This window comes from Aotus nancymaae, unplaced genomic scaffold (genome assembly GCF_030222135.1).
Source record: "Aotus nancymaae isolate 86718 unplaced genomic scaffold, 86718_ANA_hifiasm-v0.15.2.pri h1tg000012l, whole genome shotgun sequence".
In the NCBI taxonomy this organism is placed as follows: Eukaryota; Metazoa; Chordata; class Mammalia; order Primates; family Aotidae; genus Aotus; species Aotus nancymaae.
In genome coordinates, this window is record NW_026988423.1 from 10,761,615 (window position 1) to 10,786,602 (window position 24,988).

Consider the following 24,988-nt stretch of genomic DNA (forward strand, 5'->3'; position numbering starts at 1 on the left):
TCTCCCAACTGATAGAAAACTGTTTATTAGAGTTTCTATTTTTCAAAGTGATTTTTCTCCTTTTTAAGTCGGGATGATAAGATTTGGTGTACAGGCTTTATATTAAAGCAAGAATAGAAATTTCTGAAGCCAGAGTCAATTAATTATCAGTAATTTAACCATCCTTCAGGCAGAATGGTGCTTTATGTCATAAACTTACAAAGACCTCAGGCCATTTCTGGTACTTGATAAGATTATAAATATACCATTATATTTGTTTTCATTTGATTAGTACACCTCTGCTCTGACTTATGATGGAGTCCTTGTGATGGCTGAAACTTTCCGAAGTCTTAGGAGGCAGAAAATTGATATCTCAAGGAGAGGAAATGCTGGGGATTGTCTGGCAAATCCTGCTGCTCCATGGGGCCAGGGAATTGACATGGAGAGGACACTCAAACAGGTAACTCACAATTTTATTTAAGTTCAATTCTTTTCATAGTCTTGTTTAAGTTGAATGTTCAAGAAAACAGACTAATTTATCCAAGCACAAATACATATTACAATCTTAAATATATCAAGCCATCATTTTTGGGACATTTCTAGATAAAATGCAAGGTAGATCTTGCTGTTTACAAAATTTTATGTGGATGCATAGTCAGGATAAGCCAGGCTATGTTGCAGTAATAAACAACCCAAATCACAGTGACTTAAAACAAGAAAGGAACTTTGCTTACTCAGACACACGCTAGATTAGCAGGTTCATTGTAATCACTCGAGGATGTAGGCTGACAGAGCAGTGACCCTCTTGAATTCTTCAAAGGGAAACAGTTGAGTTTCAAATTGGCAATTAAATTATGTGGTTTAATAATGACATGTGTCATGCCTGTTTACAACTCATATGTTAGAAAGCGTTGCATGGGCCTAGCTAACCACAGGGGGTTCAGGAAGTATAAGTCCATCTAGGTCTTGGAACGTGGAAGAACCAGAAATAATGACTACATTTGGAGATCTTTAAATTGCTTTGTAACTTTGGATTAAGTAATCAGTTTATTTTAGTCTTTCATAATTATACTAACACTACTTGTTCATATACATATTTAATGTTACATTTTAAATGTGCTGAAATATCATGGGTTCAAAACATAGGTAAAAGCAAATTAAAAGGAAATTTGGAAATTTGGAATAAAATATATTGGAATATTTTCAAAAATGCCCTTATATGTTTTTGTTTCTTATATCTTAATTTTAATGTTAGCAAAGTGAGAATGTGATCTGGCATAAGTATCAGGGCTATTTAATCCATTTTGTGGATATACAGATAAAACTGAAAAGTAACCATAAAAAAATTTTATTCCTATACAAATATAATTGAGGGAGAATTCTTTTAGTAAAAATGGAAACTTTATGATATTAAAAACCAATAAAATATATTCCCTTTCCAGGGGTATAGCAGAATTGCTTATATATCTCTTTGATATTCCTCTTTCAGATTCTATCCCAATAGCTCAAATATCTAATGAAATTTCAGCAGATGAAGTTGAGATTACTATACGTGAAATTGCAAATGAACACATGCGTGGTTTTCTTTTTCACTTAGGTTCGAATTCAAGGGCTGACAGGGAATGTTCAATTTGACCACTATGGACGTAGAGTCAATTACACAATGGATGTGTTTGAGCTGAAAAGCACAGGACCTAGAAAGGTGAGCCACAATCAAACTGAAAAAGGAAATTCTCTGTTTACTTAGTTTGTATGTAACATTTTAAAGGCCTAGAGAAGGAAGATGGCTGGACATTTCCTTTGTTTGTGAGTACTTACAAATACCTTAGTACTTTCTTTATAATCAATGCTGAGATAAATGTGTGTCATATAACTGACATTTGATGGTGTGCCCAAGCTGAAACAAACTAATTTATACACTGTTTATATCCTTTATCCAAAATGGATGTGATATTTTGGGTGGGGTTAGCAAAAAAAAAAAAAATCCCACAAATCAAAATTGGCTCTGCAGAACAGAACACAAAGCAGTAAAGAGACATAAGCACCTCAAGGTAGTCATTTATGAAATTATTACATCAAGTACCAAACAGCTACTTCCAATGGGTGAACATATTTAGAGTAGGCTGAGTGTTCTTGAATTAGTCAACTAGATAAATTCCATTGACCAAAAGAGAAAGAAGATGAATGGTAAGATTATTATTAGGCTGAGAGAAAGAGAAACATTTAAGTCATTCAGGAAGGTGCTGGTGCTAGGTTCCTGGATTTTGGAAGATATTTCTCTGTTAGTGGTAAGATGTGACTAGGTATAGGAATGGTCTTCACAGCATTCAAGAAGTATTTTATACAGTGTAACCATTCAGCCCACCACAGTAATTAGTTATAAGTGTTTTGTAGCTAACACATATAATTTTTTACATTCCTTTTGTCTAGGAGCTAGGATGCTCAGGGAAACAGATATTCAAGTTCACTTTATCTAAAAGCTATATTTCTTTCAACACTCGGCTGTTTAAAAAGAATTCCAAAATATATTTTCATGCTTTTATGTAATAATGATAGCTGCAATTCATGAAATGCCTTCTGTGTCCTAAGCACTGGACTTGGTGCTTTGCATGATTCCATCCTCATGACAAATCTATAATTTGAGTAGTATTATTTCTCTTTTTTTCAAATGAGAAAATTACAGCACAATAAGTTATCTTATCCAAAGCCTGTAAGTGAGAAAACATATTTTACTCTTAGTTTTTTGTCCCCTACTGATCTACCTAGGAAGAGATGATCTTCTGCTGGAGGAAAACAAATAAAGGAAGCCTGCATGGAGGAGGTGGAATTTAAAATTGCCATGATGTTAGAGTTTGGGTAGGATGAAATGGAGGGTGCAAAAACCTGAAGAAAGGCTTGGAGGCAGGACGGTTAAAGTTAAGATGATATAAGGAAAATGGCAAAGGTTTTGCTCCAGTCTGCCATGTGGGTGTGCTTCTACATCTGTGAGAAATTTGGAGCTGCCATGAAAACCATCTCCAGCTTTCCATCCTCTTAATGGCATAGCCTGCATGCAGGCTGCCAGCTAATATATGGTAAGCTGGAGCCTATCTGATCCAGATCAAGAGTAGCAGGAGATGGCTGGCAGCTGGAGGGTCCAGGTGCACCTCATGCCAGGCTCTTCTAAGGAGATTGACTGAAGCAAGGGAAGGAGACGCTAACAAGAGCCCACTCTGCCAGCAAACAGCCAGCAACAAAGAAAAGGCAAGTTTTAAGCAAAGAATCTCTGCTAGCTGTGGAGCAGTTAGGATATTCCACAGGCCCCTAAAAATGTTGGCTAACAGGTGGACGAAGGTAAGACTGGCCCACCTCCCTGCCACACACCAGACCTTGCAAAATTTGCCATTTAAACAGAGCTTTTTAAAATGCAAAAGACTTATTTTACAAAACAGTAAGTACAGAATGTCAAATTGTTCTCTATAAAAGAAAGAATAGTGGAAAAAGAAAGCTAGTGCTAACTAGCAGTAATATCAAGTGGGCTTGATTCATAGTGCTGAATCTTTTCATAACCTATTGAACCATGATGGTAACAAAAAGTAAGCCTTTCCAAAGAGAAACTTATGGAATAAGTTGGGAGAGTGATGAACAGTACATCTTCACACTCAGCTGACATTCATCTAAGCCTCCTAAAAGAAATTTGAAGTGTAAAATGGTGTAGACTCATCTATCTTTGTTTTTCTGTGGCAACGATCAACTCGGGCATTGTGTCAGGAATATTAAACTTAAAAATGAGCTACCATGAGAGACACTATGCTGGTGAAACTAGGCAATATGTCTGAGAAGTGAGCAATCATTCTTGTAAATTGAACACTTGCCAGCAAGGGAGCTATCTTTGAAAACAGATCAGAGTCAACCCATCAGTTTGTCTGACTTCTGCAACAGAAAAACTGATTGAGAGTCTCATTAAGCAGAAGTCACAAAGCTCTTTCTGAAGTCCTAGCTCCTAAGTACACCAAAATCTTCTTATCACTACAGTGACCCCCACCCAGGGCTCCAGAGGGACTTGCATGGTTTCGGAAATATTTAATTGTAAAAATTTTATTTATTGAGAGCACCGTATATGCCAGATGCTGTAATGGAAAATTGATGTGCATTTTTATATTCAATCCTTGTGACAACCTAAAAATAAGGTACATATTTTTTTCTCCTTTTATCAAAAAGTAAGGCTCAAAGAAACTAAGTGACCTACTCAGAGATGCTCAGCCAGAAAGAGGTGGAGCTGAAGTCGAAACCAAAATTCCCACAGCTCCAGAGTATCACTCAAGATCTTGACTCAGGTTTCAAGATCTTGAAACGTCATCAGTCCCATTGCCTCTAAGGATTCTATTTAAGGCTGCTGTGGGAATTAGGTCAGATTTTCGGGGCAGTTCTGGTCAAAGCAGCTCTCCAAGGAACCAACTTTGAGTAGAACAGGAGCTTCTTACAGTCCCTCAGTCCTTATCTGATCTCTGTGTTCGAGGCCAAGACCATCCTAATTCAGAAACATTTGCTCACATATATTATTATAGTTATATTTGCCTTTAGGAGTCCAAAGAAAATGAATATTTTTCTGACACCTTTCAGAGTCCAAAGAAGATAAATATTTTTCTGACATCCTTTATCAATTTAGTGATTTAAATGCATCTATATTCTTGCTCTAGCATTACTAAACCACTTTTCACCCACTTTTTGTCTATAGGAAAAATATTCATTTCCTTGTCTAGTTAAATGAGGTCAGTCATGAAAAAGTTCTTAGTAAAATGCAAAATGTTGAGAAGATTGGAGAGAGAAACTTCATCTTCTGTGAGGCCTAGGTCCAAACTTTAGGATTCCTTTCTTTAAGAACTGACTCCTTGTGTGGACTTACTTCTAAAAAAGTCCATGGTCCACACGAAATCTACCATGAATTGTTCCCATGTCACAAAGTATGGCGTTCTCTTTTTTTAACCAGAATTGTATGTAGGTATAAGGCAAAAAATTTAAGTTTGCTTATTATTTTAATTTGCCAGCACTTCTGGATCATTTATCTTTAAGAGGAGAATAGCTGCAAACCCATGGTTTAGGTTTTAAGTGCAAAATGTCAAGGTCTTGCCAATATCTAGGTACTCTCCAAAATGTATCCCAGATTTGTGATTCTTTCTGTTGTGGGACTCATTAATAAAGAAAAATTGTCTTTCCTGAAAATTGGCTGGTGAGATCTTCAGGGTGGCTGCATTTTAATGGAGTGCTAAACTATAAAACCCCTTTTCATGTGGTATAACTGTCATGTGGAAAGGAGAGTTAACAAGAATCAACTGATGAAAGTACACGTAAGAACTGAAAAGAGGGTGAGTCTCAAATATATAGTTATTTTAAATTAAAATTTTCACATAATTATTAATAAATGTTAACCCAAAATGTATTCACGTGGGCTATTGAAAATACTTGCTGAACTTATAATTTTTGGATCAAACCAAGAAGCGTAGCAAGCCATATTAATAAAAATTCTTTTTCTCCATCTGTTCTGTTATCGAATTATATATGCAACACTTGTGAATAATCTAGTACCTCTTTCTGACATGTTAATGCTTACTCTATTTTAATATGCTCATAAATACTAACATGGCAGTTAAGAAACTTGGATTAGGCAAGAGAGACTTCCAAAACATATTAGAACAAATAGTGAATACAGACCAGTGAGCAAATGCATACATTTTGTTGGAGATACGAGTTTTAACTATTGCATCAAGAAATTCAAGAGAAGTTTGTCAAGCATTAAATGAACACCCTTTTGAGAGTTCATGCAGCATAATAGGAAAATATGTAGACTTGGTGTAATGTAGACCTGAGTTTTGAATTCTGGCCCTACTAAAGTATAACTTTGTTTAATTTATTTAGCCTTGTAAAATGAATCCTCATCTCTAAAATATGGACAATAACTGCCCCTACTCCATACTTGATATGTGTATTAACTTTGAGATATATATTTTTAAAAATCATTGAGTATATTGTCTGCCTCAGAGCAAGCACTCAATATGTAACAGCCATTATTATTGCTTAATGGTCTGCAACAACCAAAGAATCCTAAATTTCCATTAAAAGCTCATTGTAGTTTACTACTTTTCAGAGTACTTAAGTAATTACATAATTCATTTTTAGGAAAAAGTATTTGAAATGAAATGAAAAACTAATAATTTGAAAATAAAAAAATACAAATTTAAATGTAATATTTTAAAGTGAAACATTGTCCATTAATATTCATCTCTGATGTAAGTTAGCATTTCAGAAATGGCAAGATTGTTATCTAGTGGCTAGGTTATATCAAACCCAAAACCATTTCTGTTTTGCTTTAAAGATATACAGTTTCTTTTTCTTGAAAATATCCTGTACATGTTCTTATAAATCTGGTTATTCCCTTTACTATACAAGCTGTAACTTTACTGATAAAGTCACACAAATTAATTTAGGGGGCACTAGTCTATCTCACCAGAGGAGGAGATCCACATAAAATAATGCTCTGTGCTTATATTCCTTTTGGAATCACCCATTCCCAATCTCTTGGCTACTCCACTGTTGTACACAATAAATTTGCCAAACATGTAGCAAGGCTGGAAACAACACCAGGCAGACTGGCTCATGAACAAGTAAGAATACTTCCAAACACATTTTTTCATTTGCTTTTTGTTTTCTTTGCTTACCTATTCAAACCCTTCATTGTTCTAAGAAAAACTAGACTAAATGCTTCTAAAATATTTTTTCAAGCATGTTCTCTATTTGGCAGGTTGGTTACTGGAACGACATGGATAAGTTAGTCTTGATTCAAGATGTCCCCACTCTTGGAAATGACACAGCCGCTATTGAGAACAGAACAGTGGTTGTAACCACAATTATGGTAAGTGTTGGTCTATGCTTTATGGTGTTCCGTTTTGTCCACAGGCAATTTTAACGCCCCAGAGATGGTGAGCAGGGAGGGCAAAGCTGACTGTTAGCAATGGCAACATGGGTGTTCTGATCCACAGAAGCCTATAGAGGCTTTGAATAGGTTCGTCCTAAGCTTTGAGTACATATGGTACTTTTATTTGTATTATCTTTTGTTACATTGCTGTTCTTGGAAAAATGCTCAGATGTTAAAAATTGAGACTGTCTAACTCTAGTTGGAAATGTATGAAATGCTAAGACCCTAAAGCACAAAACAGTGAACATGACAAAGGTCAACCACCAATCACATAAATATATCCAGTAGTAAACATATTATTATTGTTACTATGCTTTTAAAAATTCAATGTAATAATAATTAATAGTGTTTAAAATTATAATTTTCAGGTAGTTTAATCACCGGATAATGATTTGTATTGTCTGTTTGCAATAGCGAAGATGTGACTGTGAAGATTTTAATGAGTATGATTTATATAACTAAATGCTTTAGGAATTAATTTTGTGTTATTTTTATTTTGAATATGAAAAGCATTTTCTTCCACCGATTATTTTTCTCATTGACCAGTGAGAAGTACACATTATAATTTAGTGAACTTCTAAAATTAAGAAGAATATGATTGCTTCATTCAGCCACATCACAAAATGAAAAGTCCTCTAAATTTTAAGGCTGCTTTTTCAAAGAGATTCTCATGAAATTACCTTTTAAAAAATAGAATATCTTATATATTTTTATCTTCAAAATCGAACATGCCCTTTTGACTCAATGCTAGTCAAAAGAGATCAACAATCGGTGACCTTTTCTATCTCATTTAAAATTATATATACTCAGCTCAGTGACTCTATAGGCAAAACATATTTTAAATTATTTATGGAACCCTTACTCTAAATAAAATGGAAAAAATTATGTAATTTGGTTTTTAGCTTTTGTCATTTTAGTTTCAGGTCTTTAGTAATGTTGAGTTGTTTCCATAAAGTAATATTAAATGAAATGAAAATGCCAAAGAGAAGCCTTCATATGTTGCAATTAGTTTTATCTGTGTTGCATCACCAGTCAGCAATGTAATGTAATCTGACAAGCCTTCAGCAGAAGTTTATGATTTTAGAATGCAAACCAACCAACAGCAGTTTTTATGTAAACCTTCCAACTTAATTGTGTAATATTTGCATGGGACTTGAAAAGCAATATATATATGTTTCTTTTCCTAAAAAAAAGACACAGTAGTGGAAAGTCATACTTCAGTACAGTCCTCCTCTTTTCAGCCTCTGATGAAGAATCCTATTTTAAGAAACTGATCAAGAAAGAAAAGAGTTCCTCGCTGTTCGACCATTCCTAACTAAGGCTCAAGTCTTGTTCTCCAGTGTAGTAAATTTAAGCTTATTTTTCATGTGAAATTCTTCTTCGATGACCAACTCTGGACTACCAGAAAAAAAAAATTAAGTTCTGTGACTTTTCTGAGATACTAGAACTAAAGAAGAATTAATCTTTCTCAAGAAATAGATGTTGAAAAAGAATCACTTAGCGATTCTGACATAACAATTCCCATATATTGAAATGAGGTCACCATACATAAAGGATGGAATTATAACACTCCATTTCCAAGGGTAGATTTTCTATAAGTGAATATCTCAGAATTTGTGTGCTTGTTTTCTGAATATATACAGTTGTTTTCTTTAAATATCTCTTGGAATTTTGCCTGTTCTGTGTGAAATAAAGTGTTTTGATGTGCATTATAGGTATGATATAGAGAATCTCCTTTCCATCCCTGTTATTAAAGGGACTGGACAAATAATTCTTAAAACCAAAATACTGAATTAATTTTACAAGCATGGCTAGTTTTCAGGAAGCATGCTATCAAAAAATATAGTAAAAAATGACTGAAAAATCTAACTGTTTTATACATATATATATATAAAGGACATTCTGTAAAGTTATATGTTGTTTGACAGTAAAGTCATCAATATTTTTGCTATCAAAATAGTACAATACTAGTATCTGTCTTTTTGTATGAAAATGTAATCTTTATATAAATAATACCTCTGGTATTTACAACTGCATAATCATTCAGTAATTCAAAAAGAATTACTAGAATCCTTTTCCTGAAAGTGTTCCTTCTATTTGCTTTTGTTGAAAATGGTAGTCCAGGACCTATGACATTCCTCCACTTCATTCGTTATGAAAGAAATCTCTTGTAGATAAACAAGATGTTGGCATCTGCATGTAATTATCCCCAAATTCAATTGAAAACTCCCAACACAGATGGAATTGGCTAGATATTTTAATATATGTGATACCTGTATCTAGATACAGAAGAAGGCTGAGAGTGAGCACTGGATATAATTCATTTTGATTGAAATTGATATGGTGTTAATGTTCTTCCTGTTGTCTGTCCTTTGTGTATGTTGTTATTTATATGTGGATACACTGTAACACTATATGCTATTGCTAAATAAAATTGATTGAGAAATTCAGTTATTCATAGATATTTATTGAGCGTCTGCTTTGTGCTAGGCACAATTCTAGGCCCTGGGAATATGTCACAGACAAAAATCCTGCACTAAATGAAACTTATAGTATATTGAGAGAAAGCAGACCAGAAACATAAGTAATAATTGTATTAGCTATCTTTATTAAATATAATGTAGTGTTAGCTTTTTATGCTGTTGAAAGCTATTTTTTCTTATAACAGTGTTATATAGCTATGTGATTTTCATTTTAATAATAAATTTATTTTACCTGAATATAATCATCCCGAATATACCACAGCTAAATCTAATAGAAAATAAAATTAATACCATCATTTTTATCTTTAAGTCTTGTTGACTGAAAAATTTATAAAATCAATAAAATTCATAAGACTGTGACCATATCGATTTAACTTTCTGAATTAAAAGTAATAATTTCTGCAAATAACCCAAAGAAACCAAATCTGTTCCATGTGGTTTGGATAAATACAGCAATTGAGGGAAAAGCAGTTTACAGTAGATCTTGGTAGAAGGGAGGGTGGTGTTTTCCTCTGTAATCTTGCTACTTTCTTGGCTACTGAACACTCTGGAAAAGGGAAGATAATACAGTGATGTTTCAGACAAGCTCCTTTTTTTCCCCAAAGCTTTACTACCAAAGTTAAGTGATGCTTATGATGCATTGCTCAACTACAAAGATATGTCTTACCATCTCATGAACATGACAATCCTTTAGGCAAATTTTCCATAAAACCAAATTTATTCACTCCAGTATCAGAATTATGTTACAAATCTAAAAGCAATTATCTTTATCACACATGATCTTTCCAGAGGTTACTTTTTGTACATTTTAATGAGATGTTTGATATTTTATCTCCTCTATGTATAATTCTGTAGAGGCACTATACATATATGTGCATTATAATAACATACACATTCATCTTTATATAAAATGTATTATATGTATATATACATACATACAGAAAATTAAAATGTATTTATTTTCTTCCTTATACCAAATATTAATTTTCCTCTTTCACATACATCACTCACTGAAGAGCTTATAAATCAATTAATTTTAAATAAATTATTCTGACTAAATTTAAAGTTGTGCAGCCTTTAGATTTACTCATTTTTTCCTGAATTGAATAATGATATCTTAATCTTCACTTTTATGAATTTTATCCATGGGGTAAATTATGTACATCCATTAGGATTTTTTGAAGAAAACCAAATATTCACATAGAAAACAACATAGGTTGACACTGATCTTATTATTTTAACAACTTTCAATAATTGTAATAATTATATTCATGATATTTAGAAAATGTTGAAACCTTTCTAATAAGTATTTTGTTTCAATAGTTCTACTTTTGCTAAATACAAATAATCAAAAAAATATATCCTTGGTAGGAAAATTATACATTATTGATTAAAAATCTTCTTAATTAATTTACACAAATACTTTCGAAGCAATCCCTAATGTAGCAGCTTTAAACAGAGTGATTTCTTTCCTAAAATAGCAGAGCAGATATAGAAGCCCATTCATTAGAGAAACTATCTTAATATAAAACTTATATTCACTAAGAAGTAATGCAATAACTTTTAAGAAATTACTGTCCTACAGAGCTCAGTGTTGATAATAATCATGGCAGGTTGTATACATAAGACAGAAATAAGAGGTAACTCTATCCCTTTGATCGTTCCATTTTTATTCAAAATCGAACACTTGGGAATTCATAAAGCTGTTTTAAAAAGACACCCCACATATCCTCCTTAATGATTTGCCAGAATTTATTCATTATATTGAAAAGATTTTGTATTTTCTTCACCCATAGTAGCCTCTAAACTTTGTATTAACTCTAGTATGAAGTATTTGAAGAGCTAGTTGCAGACAATTTGTCAGATTGAGCATGAGGGAAATGAGGAGGTTGGGCGAATGTTGAGCATTTGCTACTCTTTTGTATTAGGCATGAAAGAAAAGAAAAGTGATAGGAGACACCGTCAAAGAAACAGCAGAGCTGAGCAACCACGAGAGACCATTTAAGGAAAGCCTTTCTCTCCTCTTAACATCCCCACTTCCCTGGGTGCGATCATGTCATTTCTCTTATGCTGTCTGCATCACTCATCCTGAATCTCAGTAATTGTTTATGCCTCTGGATGGGCAAAAAGTCTAACTACATTTCTAATCAACATCTGCAGCAAGCTGAAGGCTTTTCTAGACTTTGTTGGTTTGCTCAGCAGGAAAACAATGACGTGATGGACCCCTGCTGTCCAAAATAAAAAAGAAAGAAAATACTGAAAAAATGAAAGACATTAAATAAATATTTTACTCATATAGACACATGCCTGTTCAGTAGTGATAACCTAACCCTTGTTAATATTGACTTTCCTTCAGAAAACCTGAACTAGAATTTCTAATAAAATTACTTTATAATGATATCGTTATTTGGGAAACACTGATAGGCCAGGTTATCTTTGTATTTATTTAGTGCCTTCTATATGCCAGACATTATGAGAAGAAATTGAAAGGCTTTATCTACACTGTTTACCTAGAAGATTATGTGAAGAATTTCATTAAACGAATTTCATAAAAATGCAGAAATACATTTCTTTAATCTCGGTCCCTCTCTCATTAAGTCATATGAAATCTCAATTAATGGCACATATTTTGATAAATCAATAATAGCTTCAAAAATTTACAGATATTTTATTAAGTCATATGGAAAATCAATTAATTGCACATAATTTGATAAATGCTGTAGCTTCAAAATTTTCCAGATAATTCAAAATATAAGGTCGGCCAACTGCAGTGACTCACACCTGTAATCCCAGCACTTTAGGAGGCCAAGGCAAGTGAATCACTTGAGGCCAGGAGTTTGAGACCAGCCTGGCCAACATGGTGAAATCCCATCTCTGCTAAAAATACAAGAATTAGCTGGGCATAGTGGCATGTGCCTGTAATCTTAGCTACTTAGGAGGCTGAGGCAGGAGAATCGCTTGAACCTGGGAAGTGGAGGGTGCCCTGAGCTGAGATCACACTACTACATTCCAGCCTGGGTGATAGAGCACTAGACTGTTTCTCAAAAAAACACAAAATAAAATATCAAAATTCAGGGTCAGCTCCCACATCTTTCACTTGTTAGCTCTGTGAAATTGAACAACTGCCTTAACCTCCCTGAGTCTTCATTGTCCCATCTGCAAAATGGGAAATGCCTACCTCAATGTGCGAGTGTCAAAAGTAAATGAAAAGACATGAAGAAATTTACTTTGTGCCCGATACATAGTAAGCACTAATAAGTAAGAGCTACCATTGTTTTTCACCACTATATTTTATTATTATCCCACCTTATACTCCTTTGCCATCATTACAAAAAAAAAAAAAAACTATAGTGACTTTGATTGCAAGGGAACAAGGGGCATATTTTACTTATTTTTGTGTCCCTATCACCCAGCAAACTGCCTGGCACACAGTAAGTGCTTAATAAATGTTTGATTAAATAATAAATACATAGCTTTTATTGAAGTAGATAGTTTATTATATAATGTAGAGAGCAGCAAATTAGATTTTAAATACTAGCTAGAGAAACTTGTACACACAAGCTAATAAGTAACATATGTACTTGAGTACAAAAATTCATGTGCTCAAATATTGCAGACTTTTGAATTGACCTTCAGTCTTAGTACCAAATGGAACCTTAGCTATATCCCTTTTGAAAAACTCTTAAGCCTGTTACACTCATAGATGATAGTTGTACAGCCATTTCAATCTGAATTTAAGTATTTTACAAATATGTGACGCTTGCTTTTTTCTAATATTCTTTCATATTTTAAAAAGATTACTGTAAAAAAAGAAAATGTAACAATTAGTTCATAATAACTAATTCATCAAATTCAAAAAAGTTAGAAGCATTGGAGGCTTCTGGGTCATTTGGCCATGCCAATCCAAGGCAGGATTAGAAGGACCAATCCTGGACAATTGCCCACTATAGAATTATTTAGGGCATCTCTATGAGAAAATAAAATGTCCTGTAATTCACATGTTTTATTAAATTTTTAAAAGGGGTTTCTACATTTACGAAGTCCTTAAAAAACAAAATCAGCAGTAGTGTAGGCTGCCATGTTATTCATGCAAAGTAAATTACCTTCTAGAGTTCCAAGAGCAAATTCAACTTCCCCAATTATGAATTTTGGGGGGAAAACGAAAAGACTTTTATGAGAGATTACAAATAAATGTTACTGTATAATTTACAAAATATGAATACATTATCTCAATAATGTTGTAGCCAAAGGTGGTCACTCCTTGTCTGCAAATGACTGGAAAAACTCAGATGTGACCAGGGACTCTCTCCATATTACATGTTCATCAGGTCTATCTTTGGTTAGAGGCTTTAGGTACCACTTACAAAATGAAGTCCTTTTTGCTAAAATGTCTCTTTAGTTCGTGTCTTTTAATGGTTCGGTTTAAGGGTGTGTGTGTGTGTGTGTGTGTGTGTGTGTGTGTGTGTGTGTGTGTGTTTAACTGAAAACTGCCCAGGTTTAACTGAAAACTGCCCAGTAATTATTAGCCACTGGTAAACTTTTTCATTTTATCAGGATTTTCATCATAATTATTTATCAGTTTTCTGCCTCATTTGCTTAGAAAACTAAATGGAAATATTACTTGAAGTGTGTACTCATTACAACTTGAGTAAAATTAGCATCACTAGGGAAATATTTTATATTACAATTAAAGTTCATGGAGCACAAACCATATTTAAAGCCAAAATATTGGACAACATTAGGAAAGCAAATTTAATGCAAATAACCATATAAGAATTTTTAAACTATTAATTCATTTTTTTCTTTGAAAAATAGTGTATCAAGTGCCTGCTCTGAGAAAGGCATCTTGCTAAACACTAGAGATCAAAGAAAAATGATATAGCCTTTTCCTTAAAGAAAGTCACAGTTGAATGTGGTTAAATAAGATGCAGAAGATGGAAACCTATGACCTTGAATTAGTTTTTATTAGGTGACACTGACTACTGAATAGTCTTTAATTTCATGAAATATTTTATAAATACTAATTTCATTGTCAAAGAAAATAATTTATGCTTCTCTAGATAATTATTAACTGACACTTCTCCTGGCACAGTCGTAGTGCTAGGTTTTTCATACTTATTCCAATAGAAAATTAAATATTTCAATTTTAGTATCCAATGCAAAGCAATTTAATATCTTCTAAGCTTATTTATATATTCATCTGTTTTATTATTGATTTCTAACTACACAAAATCAGTATGTGTACCAATACTAAATATAATCTTTATGTCAAATTCTGAAATTGGAAAGTTACATAAGATTTTTCAATTGTTTTATAATTTCTCCTTTACAGTTCTACTTCTCTCATTATAGGAATCCCCATATGTTATGTACAAGAAAAATCATGAAATGTTTGAAGGAAATGACAAGTATGAAGGATACTGTGTAGATTTGGCATCTGAAATTGCAAAACATATTGGTATCAAGTATAAAATTGCCATTGTCCCTGATGGAAAATATGGAGCAAGGGATGCAGACACAAAAATCTGGAATGGGATGGTAGGAGAACTTGTTTATGGGGTAAGCAAATCAACTTATTGAAGAATTTACTTACATATACCTGAAACTTCTTTTCCCTTGGGCACATAACAATTTTCAAACGTCTATTACTGTTTTTGAAATTTGCAGCTACATTCCAAGAGGCATATAAAATGTTCAAATCTTTTTCTATTTCATTTCATTAATAATGCAATACACAAATAATGAGAGAAACTGACACTTGATAAGATCAAAATCAGAAAGAAGATAAAAATTCAGAATACGCAGTCCTAGTTTTTTTAATTGACTTTAAGATCTGGAGTGATTATTCTTTTAAGTTTGATGCTGCTGTGTATAGCACTACAAAACAAATCTAATAGTAATCTGTTATTTGAGAACTGTAGGAAAAGATTTCCTTAAACAATGTAAAGTTGGTCATTATTTTAGATAGTTATTTATACCTCCGTTGTTTGTAATTACTTATAAATATCTTTTAAGTAATTGGTGAGGCAATCACTATACTACTTTAGCCTCTATTAAATATTCATCAATAATGTCAGATTCTTACAATTCTGCTGAATACAGTAAATTTAAACTTTATGCAGTACCATCATTTTTTATACTAGTATACGTAGCAAAACACAAATGCTAGAATTTATTCCAAAATGGGCCTCACATGAAAGCATGTTATGCCCCTCCCTCAAGTGTACTTGATATTGGGTATACACATTCATACCTGAGGGCAAATACAGCATAAATGTTTCTCCCTGAATCATAGTAATATCAAGATCAATGTCTTCAGCTACCACTGCAAAATGTCAAAATCAAATGGGAATTATCACATGCTAGCGATGGCATAATATTTCAGAAGTCCAGAAATCAAATCTATAGCTCATAGGAAGCTCTAATCATCAAGTAATCAATAAAGTAACATATACTTGAAATGTAATATGAAATGTCCGAAAAGCCAATTTATATTTCACCTTCAAAATGTAGTCTGATTAATCCTCACAAACCCCTTTGAAATGGGGAACTACATAGAGAGTCACTTTTCTTCAGAAAACAATAAAAATAGAAAGATTTAAAACATAACTGGAGTCCTAGGAGAAACTCACGTTCCAAGCCAGAACTGCAATTCAACAGTTTCATCATTCTGCATCTTGCCTTTTAGACCATGAAGCAATGAACATTCTTTGCACATTATACAGTAAAGTAGCTAAAACCTCTGCAGAATGAGGAAATTGCTTGACATTATGAAGCAATTGTTTAGTTTTATATCCATGGGAAAGAATTGCTGACTGCTTAGGTGACCCTAAATGAGAAAAAAAATGCAGTTTTAAAAAATAGCAAAATATATTTTACCACAGAGTTTATCAACAGTTTTATATTGAGCTTTAAATTCCAAAGAAAAAGGGTTTCTAAAGCATTTGTTCTTTGGTTAATATTTAAACTTTTGATACAGTAAGCATATCTTAGACATTAACATTATCCAAGTTGTTAGAACTACTGTAATTCATTTTTTTCAGAAAACACTATTGCATATTACATCTCAAAAAATCACACTTGGATTACCATTTAATTATAGACAACATAGCTGACATGAGTTACTTTCTGGGGCATTTGTCACTCATCTCTTTTCTGGAGTCCCTACCCACAGAGCAGCCCAGACTCACTCTTTTGCAAGTGTACTAACCACATTTCATTCAAGGGAAATTGTTTAAATAGTGAAAACAAAGGATATGAAGGGAGTAGCATAATTAGTGAAAAACTTATATCAGTCCTATACTTGTCACAATAACAAGAAGTCCCAAAGTTATGCAGTTCTCAAAGAGACAAAAGATAACATAATGGTTATAAATATCATCATATTCATTCCTCAACCAGTCTGCAAGTGGTTAAAGACTCCAATCTCTGATGCTTGAGTTATCCACTTTTTCCCAAAAGGAGTCTTCTTCCATGACTCTTAGACATTCCGCAGTCTAGATACTTTCCATTTTGGTGTCTGCAAAGTCTATACTTGTTTCTCAACATTGTTTGTTTTTTGTTTTATTTTGTTTTTGTTTTATGTTTGTTTTTTTCCCCTACTGCTAATACATATATGAGTGCCTCATTTCCAGGGCCCTAGGTAAAACTAAATCCATTCTCTGCTATAGAACAAAGCCTATTATGTCTAAATGATTAACTCTGCAAAATTGTTAACTTTGGATTAATAATATTTTTTTACTTTACTCCTTGCAAACTTTGTTGCTATAATTGTTATGCAGATTGTCTGTGAAGCAGTTACATGTGATCCAACACACCACATGTGGGGAGCCAGAAGCCCAGAACCTCTCTCACACTCTCAGGCCCTTTTTGCTACCATAGCTGTGCACTAAAGCAAGTTCACCCTGATTCCTGCAGTGTGCTGCTCCAGGGTCATCTCCTGGGCCTCTACCACACTTTGTGTGTGTGTGTGTTTGTGTGTGTGTGTGTGTGTGCCATGCACCTGCATTTTAATCCAAGGGAATAGTTCTCAAAGCACATTCCATAGTCCACTAGCACCAGAATTACCTGTGGGAGACATTTTACACACTCAATTTGGGCATTACAAAATGAAACAACGCACATGCAATATCCCTGATGCTGGCAGAGGAAGTCCATGTGTAGTCTATCTCTATCTCTTCTAGTCTTTTTCTAGACTCTCACACAGCTATAACTTTTTGAAAGTGTCCCTCATTGGACATGGATGTCACCACCTTCATCCAATGTTCACTTTCTATGGCACTTAGTTTTATGTTCAGAAAACACCTGCATTTCTCTTCATGTGTCTTTCTTTTTAAGGCTTCTTCCCTCACTAGTGGTAACTTGTATAAATAAAAAATTTCAGAAGCTACCTCACAGAAGAATGTAGTATATGAAATGGGATATTTTAAGTAAGTGAAAAGAGGTGTTATTTATTTATTCCTGTTGGTACAGGAGGGCAACTACTTGGAAAATTAGCAATTTTTCTAACACTTCATCATGGAAAATACCAACAAGTGATAGAAGAATTATAGGTACTGGAATAAAATATATAATTTTGATAGGAGAAGGATTCTTCTAAAACATGAAACTAAAGGCTGGAAACACACACACAAAAATAATTTTATATGGCTACAACAAAATTTAAAACCTATGTATTACAAGAAAAGACCCTGAATTAAGTTATGGAAACAAAACAATTGATGAATAGGGGAAAATATTGCAACATATATGGAAAATACAAGTGAATATTTTAAATATATTTTAAAATGCTCACAAATTAGGAAATAAAAAAATGAATATTCAATATGGAAAAGTGGGGACATATTATGGTGGTAATACATAAAAGAACAAGTAGCTATTTGTTTTATAAAAACAAATTCAAATTAACACAAGGAGATCTAATTTCCTTCCAGAAAATTGGTGAAGACAAGTAAAGGTACATAGGGCTTTTCTGAGGTTTAAGACTAAACATGCCTTTACATAGTGCTGGGGACAAAAGAAATTTGCATAAACTTTCTGGAGAAAAGTTGGGCAAAGCATATTATGAGCATTAAAAAGATTATTACTGTTTAGACCAGCAATTCCATTTCTAGAAATTTATCTTAAATAAATAAAACATGCTAAGATTTGTCCTCAAAGATGTTCATAGCATCACTGTTTTAAATTTTGTAAAACTGGAAACAATATGAATATCCTGCAAAAGTAAAAAATGGTGGAGTACATTTTGGCATTTTTCCAATAAAGCATTTGCAATCATTACAACTTACTTTTAACTTGTATACTGAAATGGAAAAATGTTCATTATATCATTTGAGAAGAGAAATGAATAGGGAAAAATATTGCAACATATATGGAAAATACAAGTGAATATTTAGAACATTATATCTTACAATTCTTTGTTCTGTAATGTTTTTAAATTCTTTTTAAAAAGAATTTTAAAATATTCTTCATAGAACAAAGTCTTTCAGAGTATATGGAAAGAAAAAAAAAGTAGAGGATGGGAATAAAAATAACATTTCCTAATGGGCTGGGTCATACTAATAAAATAATTAAAATATACTAATTTTTCTACTAATTTTAAAATATACTAATTTAAAACAGCAAGTTCACATATCACTTATGTAACAAAAATTATACATGTAATTATAACTATGGGGAAAATAATAACCTTCCAGCAATGGTCTAACTCTTGTATACATGGGCATTTATTATGTGAAAAAAGTGTATTCCCTCTTGAAGGCATATGTGATCAACTCTCAGTCACCCAGGGACATGTGACTAAAATGTACCTTCACCATTCTAACTCTCCAGTTGCCCTTGTATCAAGTCCCTGGCCACTGTATAGAGCCTGAGGATATGTAGGAGTCAAAGTAAGAGTGGCAGCCTCTGTGTAAGAATTTATATATCTGAGTATGTTTCTGATGCCATCTTAATGTCAAATATTTTCCTCTTAAAGTAAATAATCGAAACTGCCTTTTATTTGTAGATCATGTGACAGTTTAGTTTTTACACTACACCTTATTTCACTTTATTTTAGAGGTGGTGGTGATTTAACAGAAGCAGCCCAGGCTCAAATCTCAGAGCTGCCATGATCTGTAAATCTCCCTTCTCTAGTCTCAGTTTCATCATCTAGACAATGATAAACATACGATGCTTATGAGGACTAAAAGAGAAGCTATTCAAAATATTTAGATCAGCATCACATCAGCATCAGCCACAGAATCTCTCAATAAATGCTCACTATTACCTTATTAAGGTTTCCAATAAATAATCATAATAACTTTATGAGGTAAAGTGGGGGAAAGTATCCTAATTTTACCGTTATAGAAACAAGCTAAGAAAAATTGTTCAAAATCACAGAACTCTAAAAATGGAGGCTACTGTCTTATGATTATAATATCTTAGAAATGAATCTACTGTTTTTTAAAATCTTTTTTAAAAATGAAGATAGAGAAATCAAAATATGTGAATAGCAAGAAATAAATGACAATTTCCAGATTTTTGTGTGTGTGCTGAGTTGGAAAATATTGTCAATAGATTTCCTTTTATCATACAAACACAGGCTTTATGATCTGTTTTCTCATAGCTGGAAAGGAATAAAAAAGAAAAGACTGTTTGAAATTTGCAATTCATAATATTAAGGGATGGCCAAGTAATGAATCAGTGGCAATGTTCCAAATGAAACAGAAAAGACTGCAACATAGCAGCATTCCTGGCCAGGAAATTCAGATATTCAGTCATATGGAAAGACTATCAAGTCTCCTCTGCACTGCCCAGATCCTTAAAAACTAATATAGTAATTTGAGTTCAAGTTATTTTTCCTTATCCACTCTTTCTCTGTTTTCTACCATTTTATTTAACTACTGAATCCAATAAAAATGTTTTGTGCTATTTAAGTAATATTTTATGAAAAAATTGCTATTCATTTTTGTATCTGTCACTAGCCTTATTCGTTGTTGGCACTCCAAAAATAAATGTAGAATAAATGCATGACTGATTAGCTTTAAATGGATGACTCCAATGCTAATTGCTTCATGAAATCCATTAACCTATGTCTCCATGTGTTTTTTCTCTTATAGAAAGCAGAGATTGCTATTGCCCCTCTGACAATCACTTTGGTACGAGAGGAGGTCATTGACTTTTCTAAGCCCTTCATGAGCTTGGGCATATCTATCATGATCAAAAAGCCTCAGAAATCCAAACCAGGAGTGTTTTCCTTCTTGGATCCTCTGGCCTATGAGATTTGGATGTGCATAGTCTTTGCCTACATTGGTGTCAGCGTGGTCTTATTCCTAGTTAGTAGATTTAGTCCATATGAGTGGCACACAGAAGAGCCAGAGGATGGAAAGGAAGGACCCAGCGACCAGCCTCCCAATGAGTTTGGCATCTTTAACAGCCTCTGGTTTTCCCTGGGTGCTTTTATGCAGCAAGGATGTGACATTTCACCCAGGTTAGTTTCAAATCTCTTAAGTTCCTCACCGATTTCCCAGTAATTCTAAATGTTGTGCAGATTCTCTACTTTTCCTGAAGACAGAGGACTATTTGAAACAGAAAAGACTTGCAATTCCCAAATAGCAATTTATTCCAAGTTAGCACAAAATGTGGATATATCATAAACATTAATTTTCTCAATAGCAAAGAAACTATGCATTCCATCAGAACTCTCAAAAATCATTTAGTATTAGTATTTCATTCACTGGTTTGATAAATGAAAACTGAAATCTAAATTGTAGAATAGGAATTCATTTTCATTTTGTTTCCTTTTATAAAACAATCACTTTTGCTATTATTGCTGTTTTTTGCTATTATTGTTGTTGTTCATTTTCAAAAATTAATGATGGACTTAATTCTCATCTCACATAGCTTAAGGGAGATTTCTGCCACGGAATTACCTAGAACCTGAGTCAACATAGTAGGTACCAGATATACATCGTTTTATATAGCAATGCTTAAATTTGCTAAACAATAGGCAAAAAGCCAACAGTGCAAACACTATTCTAGTTTTATGGAAATTTACTTCAATATCTGTGGAGTCATGGCTCCCTTCCTTTGAATACCACTAAGATATTATTTAGCCACTATATTCACCAAAAATGTAATCTTCTTCTGCAATAAATGGTTTTTCTCATAGAGAAAGTAGTAGTTGAAGGTATGAGAAGCAAAATATTTACTTTAATTGTTGACTATATATTAGCATCACAAATACATGGATTTTGTTTTTCTTTTTAAAAATGTATACTTTCTCAAAAAGAGGTATTTTGGGCACAATGCAGTTTGTGTTTCTTAAGACCTAGATAAATTATAAATATGTTTACATTCCAATAACATAGGAATCTGAATAAAAAACTTTCAATTAATGAACTAAAATGAAATCAAAGTAAATCAAGTAATGGTTTTTAAAAGCCAGGATTAAGCAAATATTAAGTTAAACCCAATAGGTGTCTCTTTTATAATAACAAATATTACAATAAGGAAGTATTTTAACTTTGGAAATGCCATGAAAAATATGAAATCATTCTTTAAGTCTTAAAGCAAATGTTTTACAACAATTTGCCACAGGAATTTTAAGTAGTTTGATGATTGCAATAAATGAGTTCAATGATGAACATTCTCTGGATTTTTTTACTCACTCCCTTCTCACATTTGCTCTGCTTTCATACTCGCCAACACATCCTTGATACCAAAGAAAGAGCAAAGAGAGAAAATCGTAATACCAGTGTGTAAAGATACTCTGAGACATGGCTTAACCTTCACGCAGCTCAGGAATTGAATATCAAGCAAACAAACAAACAAAAATCTCAACTATGGTCACTTTGAGACCAATTCTAGACACTCATGGAGTCCAGTCTCACCTTGGCCTATGTCCCATTGTCCCGGCAGGGCTCTGACTAAAGGTAAAAACAAGTTCTCTCTTTTAGTCTCAGTAAGGTATCTACCAACTTGCATCAAATCTAAGACCCCAGTCACTGTTCATATGTATTGCTACTTTATGTGCCACGAAGAGAGAAATAATGCTGCCAATTAAACCATGATACCATATTTTATCTCATCAGTCATAGACTGCATCCTAATTTCAGAGATGCTAAAAAATTAGGGCAGGAGAGTATTAATGAATTCAATGAAGTATTCCCCTTGTGTAGCTGAAGAAAAGCATTAAGTTCTACATTTCTGCCATTTTCTTTAAACAATAAGAAAGAAATGGTTGTCATATTTTCAGTGGCATTTATATATTAAATAGACCATAGAAGGCATCAGATTATGCAGAAATCTAGAATCATTCTTGAGTAGACACTCAGAAAATAAAACAATACTTGCAATTATTATTTTTAAATATTCATGGTGAATTGATGGTATTTCTTTTCTTTCTCTATGTTAGAGAAAGGAAAATGTGCATTATCTTATCCATGTTTAGATCCCTCTCAGGTCGAATTGTTGGAGGTGTTTGGTGGTTCTTTACACTCATCATTATATCATCTTATACGGCTAACCTCGCTGCTTTCCTGACGGTTGAGCGAATGGTCTCTCCCATAGAAAGTGCAGAAGACCTAGCCAAACAAACAGAAATTGCCTATGGAACACTGGATTCAGGGTCAACAAAAGAATTCTTCAGAGTAAGTTAAGGGGAAAACTAACAATAAAATGTTTACCATTTTGAAATTCAGGCAATTTTTCCAATAATTATGTCATTGGCTTCAGCTATTATAAGGTTTACAAACACAATGGTTAATAGCTATGTTTAAGGGTAATACTTCTAACTGGGTTTTATAATCACTTTAATTTGCAAAAGCTAATTGACTTATTCATATTGCAAGAGGAACACTCCCTAAGGAATAGTGACAATGAAAAGGTAATTTAAACAATTTTATAACATAATTTATCCAAAACATTCCAAGGTTGATAATGCTATGATAATACTGGATCTGACAAGATTGGAATTATGTATGTGTTTGGGCTGAGAGCATAAAAATAAAAACTGAACTTTTGAAGAATACATGCAATTTGCTGCATTTGAAACACAAAACCTTAATTGCAGATTGCACTACTTGTATGAGTCATATTATTCTATGATCTATCCTGTAACAATGGACTTCACAGCAACATATTTGGTTTCTCACAAGATAATAACAGCAAGAACTTTTCAGTTCTAGGCACCTCTCTAGGACATTATATGGCATCTAGTTTGTGCTTATTTCTCTCCTTTGCAGATAAAAATTTTCTAACTGATATAATTGCATTATATATATAGATTCATGTATAATTGCATTATATATATGGATATAATTGCATTTTATGTCCCTTTGACCTTCCTTTGGAACAATAGAGATTTTTTTGGTGTGTGTGTGTGTGTGTGTGTGTGTTTGTTTCATTATGGGGATGAATTTTTTTTATCAAAAGACTCTTTTTCTACTCTTGTTAAATCTAGAGATATACACTTGGTAAAGTCTGATAACAGATAGGCATTCATTTTGTGACTTCAGAACCAAAAAATTAAAAAGTTACCAGAGTGACATTTTTATAAATACTGAACTAGGCAAAAACAAACATATTTTATATTTATGTCAATTGTTTAAACACTAGAATTTTAATAGCATAGAAGATGGAATATATATTTTATTATTTCCTAAGCTTTTATGTGAAAGTAATGATAGTTCTTTGTTCATGCCTATATACAGCACTTGAGAGATTATATTTTCATTTTAAATGTATTTATTTATAATCTCACTCAATTCATCTTAAAAATTAAAAACAACAAAATGTGCTACTCCTTAAGCCAGCTTTAACTTTTGTATACTTGAATTTCTGTAAGATATTTATCCTTTGTAAACATAATTTGATTATAGTATCCTAATACACTTCAGATGTTTATAAAATATCATATCAAAAGCAAATCACTCAAAAGCTCAAACTCATCCTTGGGCATTGTTTAGAAAAGAAACCAGGTAATGAACAATGTACTTGTCAACAATTTGGAGTATTATTAGGAATAACCTAAAATGTATAAGTTAATTACAAAGCACATATAGATTTTCTTAAAACTGTAAGTAATATTCATGACAGTAGATTTGATTAATAGTCTATGGATTAAACAAACTGTTTTTAACTTACCTAGCACATCCCTATTTATACAGCTTAGTAACAGAAACATTACTACTCTAATGTACTTTAGCATAATTTCAGTACCATGCTGTCAGTTTATAACTGCTTCCATCCATAAGTAGGTACATTTTAATGATTTCACCTAAAAATCACTATGTATATGCACCAAAATAAAATACAAGTTTGTGCTATCATTTGCACTTTACTAAAAATTGATGACTGATTGCCATTTAAATAAAGACAATATTTGCAGGCTCATCATTCTGCCTTGAGTTGATAAAAGGAGGAAGAAATACTATATTGACTCCCTGAAAATATTTCTAAAGTAACTCACCGTAAAGCTCTTTAGTGTTAAGCACACTGAAAATGCTTAATTCTAATCTTTATGAAGTTAAAAATGCTTAAATTCAAAAAACTGCTGAGGTAGATAAGAAAATGTATTAAGAAAAATATAAGA

The 24,988-nt window shown here is 32.9% G+C and overlaps 1 protein-coding gene across 11 annotated transcripts in view; it reads left to right on the forward strand.

Moving 5' to 3' along the window:
* Window positions 1-24,988, forward strand: part of GRIA4 (glutamate ionotropic receptor AMPA type subunit 4) — a 395,455-nt gene that overhangs the window by 316,513 nt on the left and 53,954 nt on the right. For 9 of the 11 annotated variants that reach the window (XM_064375380.1, XM_064375383.1, XM_064375377.1 and 6 more), the window contains 6 exons: window positions 272-439; window positions 1,577-1,681; window positions 6,758-6,868; window positions 14,767-14,973; window positions 20,514-20,884; window positions 22,847-23,045. In XM_064375380.1, the coding sequence (XP_064231450.1) occupies window positions 272-439; window positions 1,577-1,681; window positions 6,758-6,868; window positions 14,767-14,973; window positions 20,514-20,884; window positions 22,847-23,045 (1,161 nt within the window). Of the gene's footprint in view, window positions 1-271; window positions 440-1,576; window positions 1,682-6,757; window positions 6,869-8,172; window positions 9,386-14,766; window positions 14,974-20,513; window positions 20,885-22,846; window positions 23,046-24,988 lie in introns of those variants that run through there. The other 2 variants (XM_064375386.1, XM_064375385.1) reach the window with 1 other exon arrangement.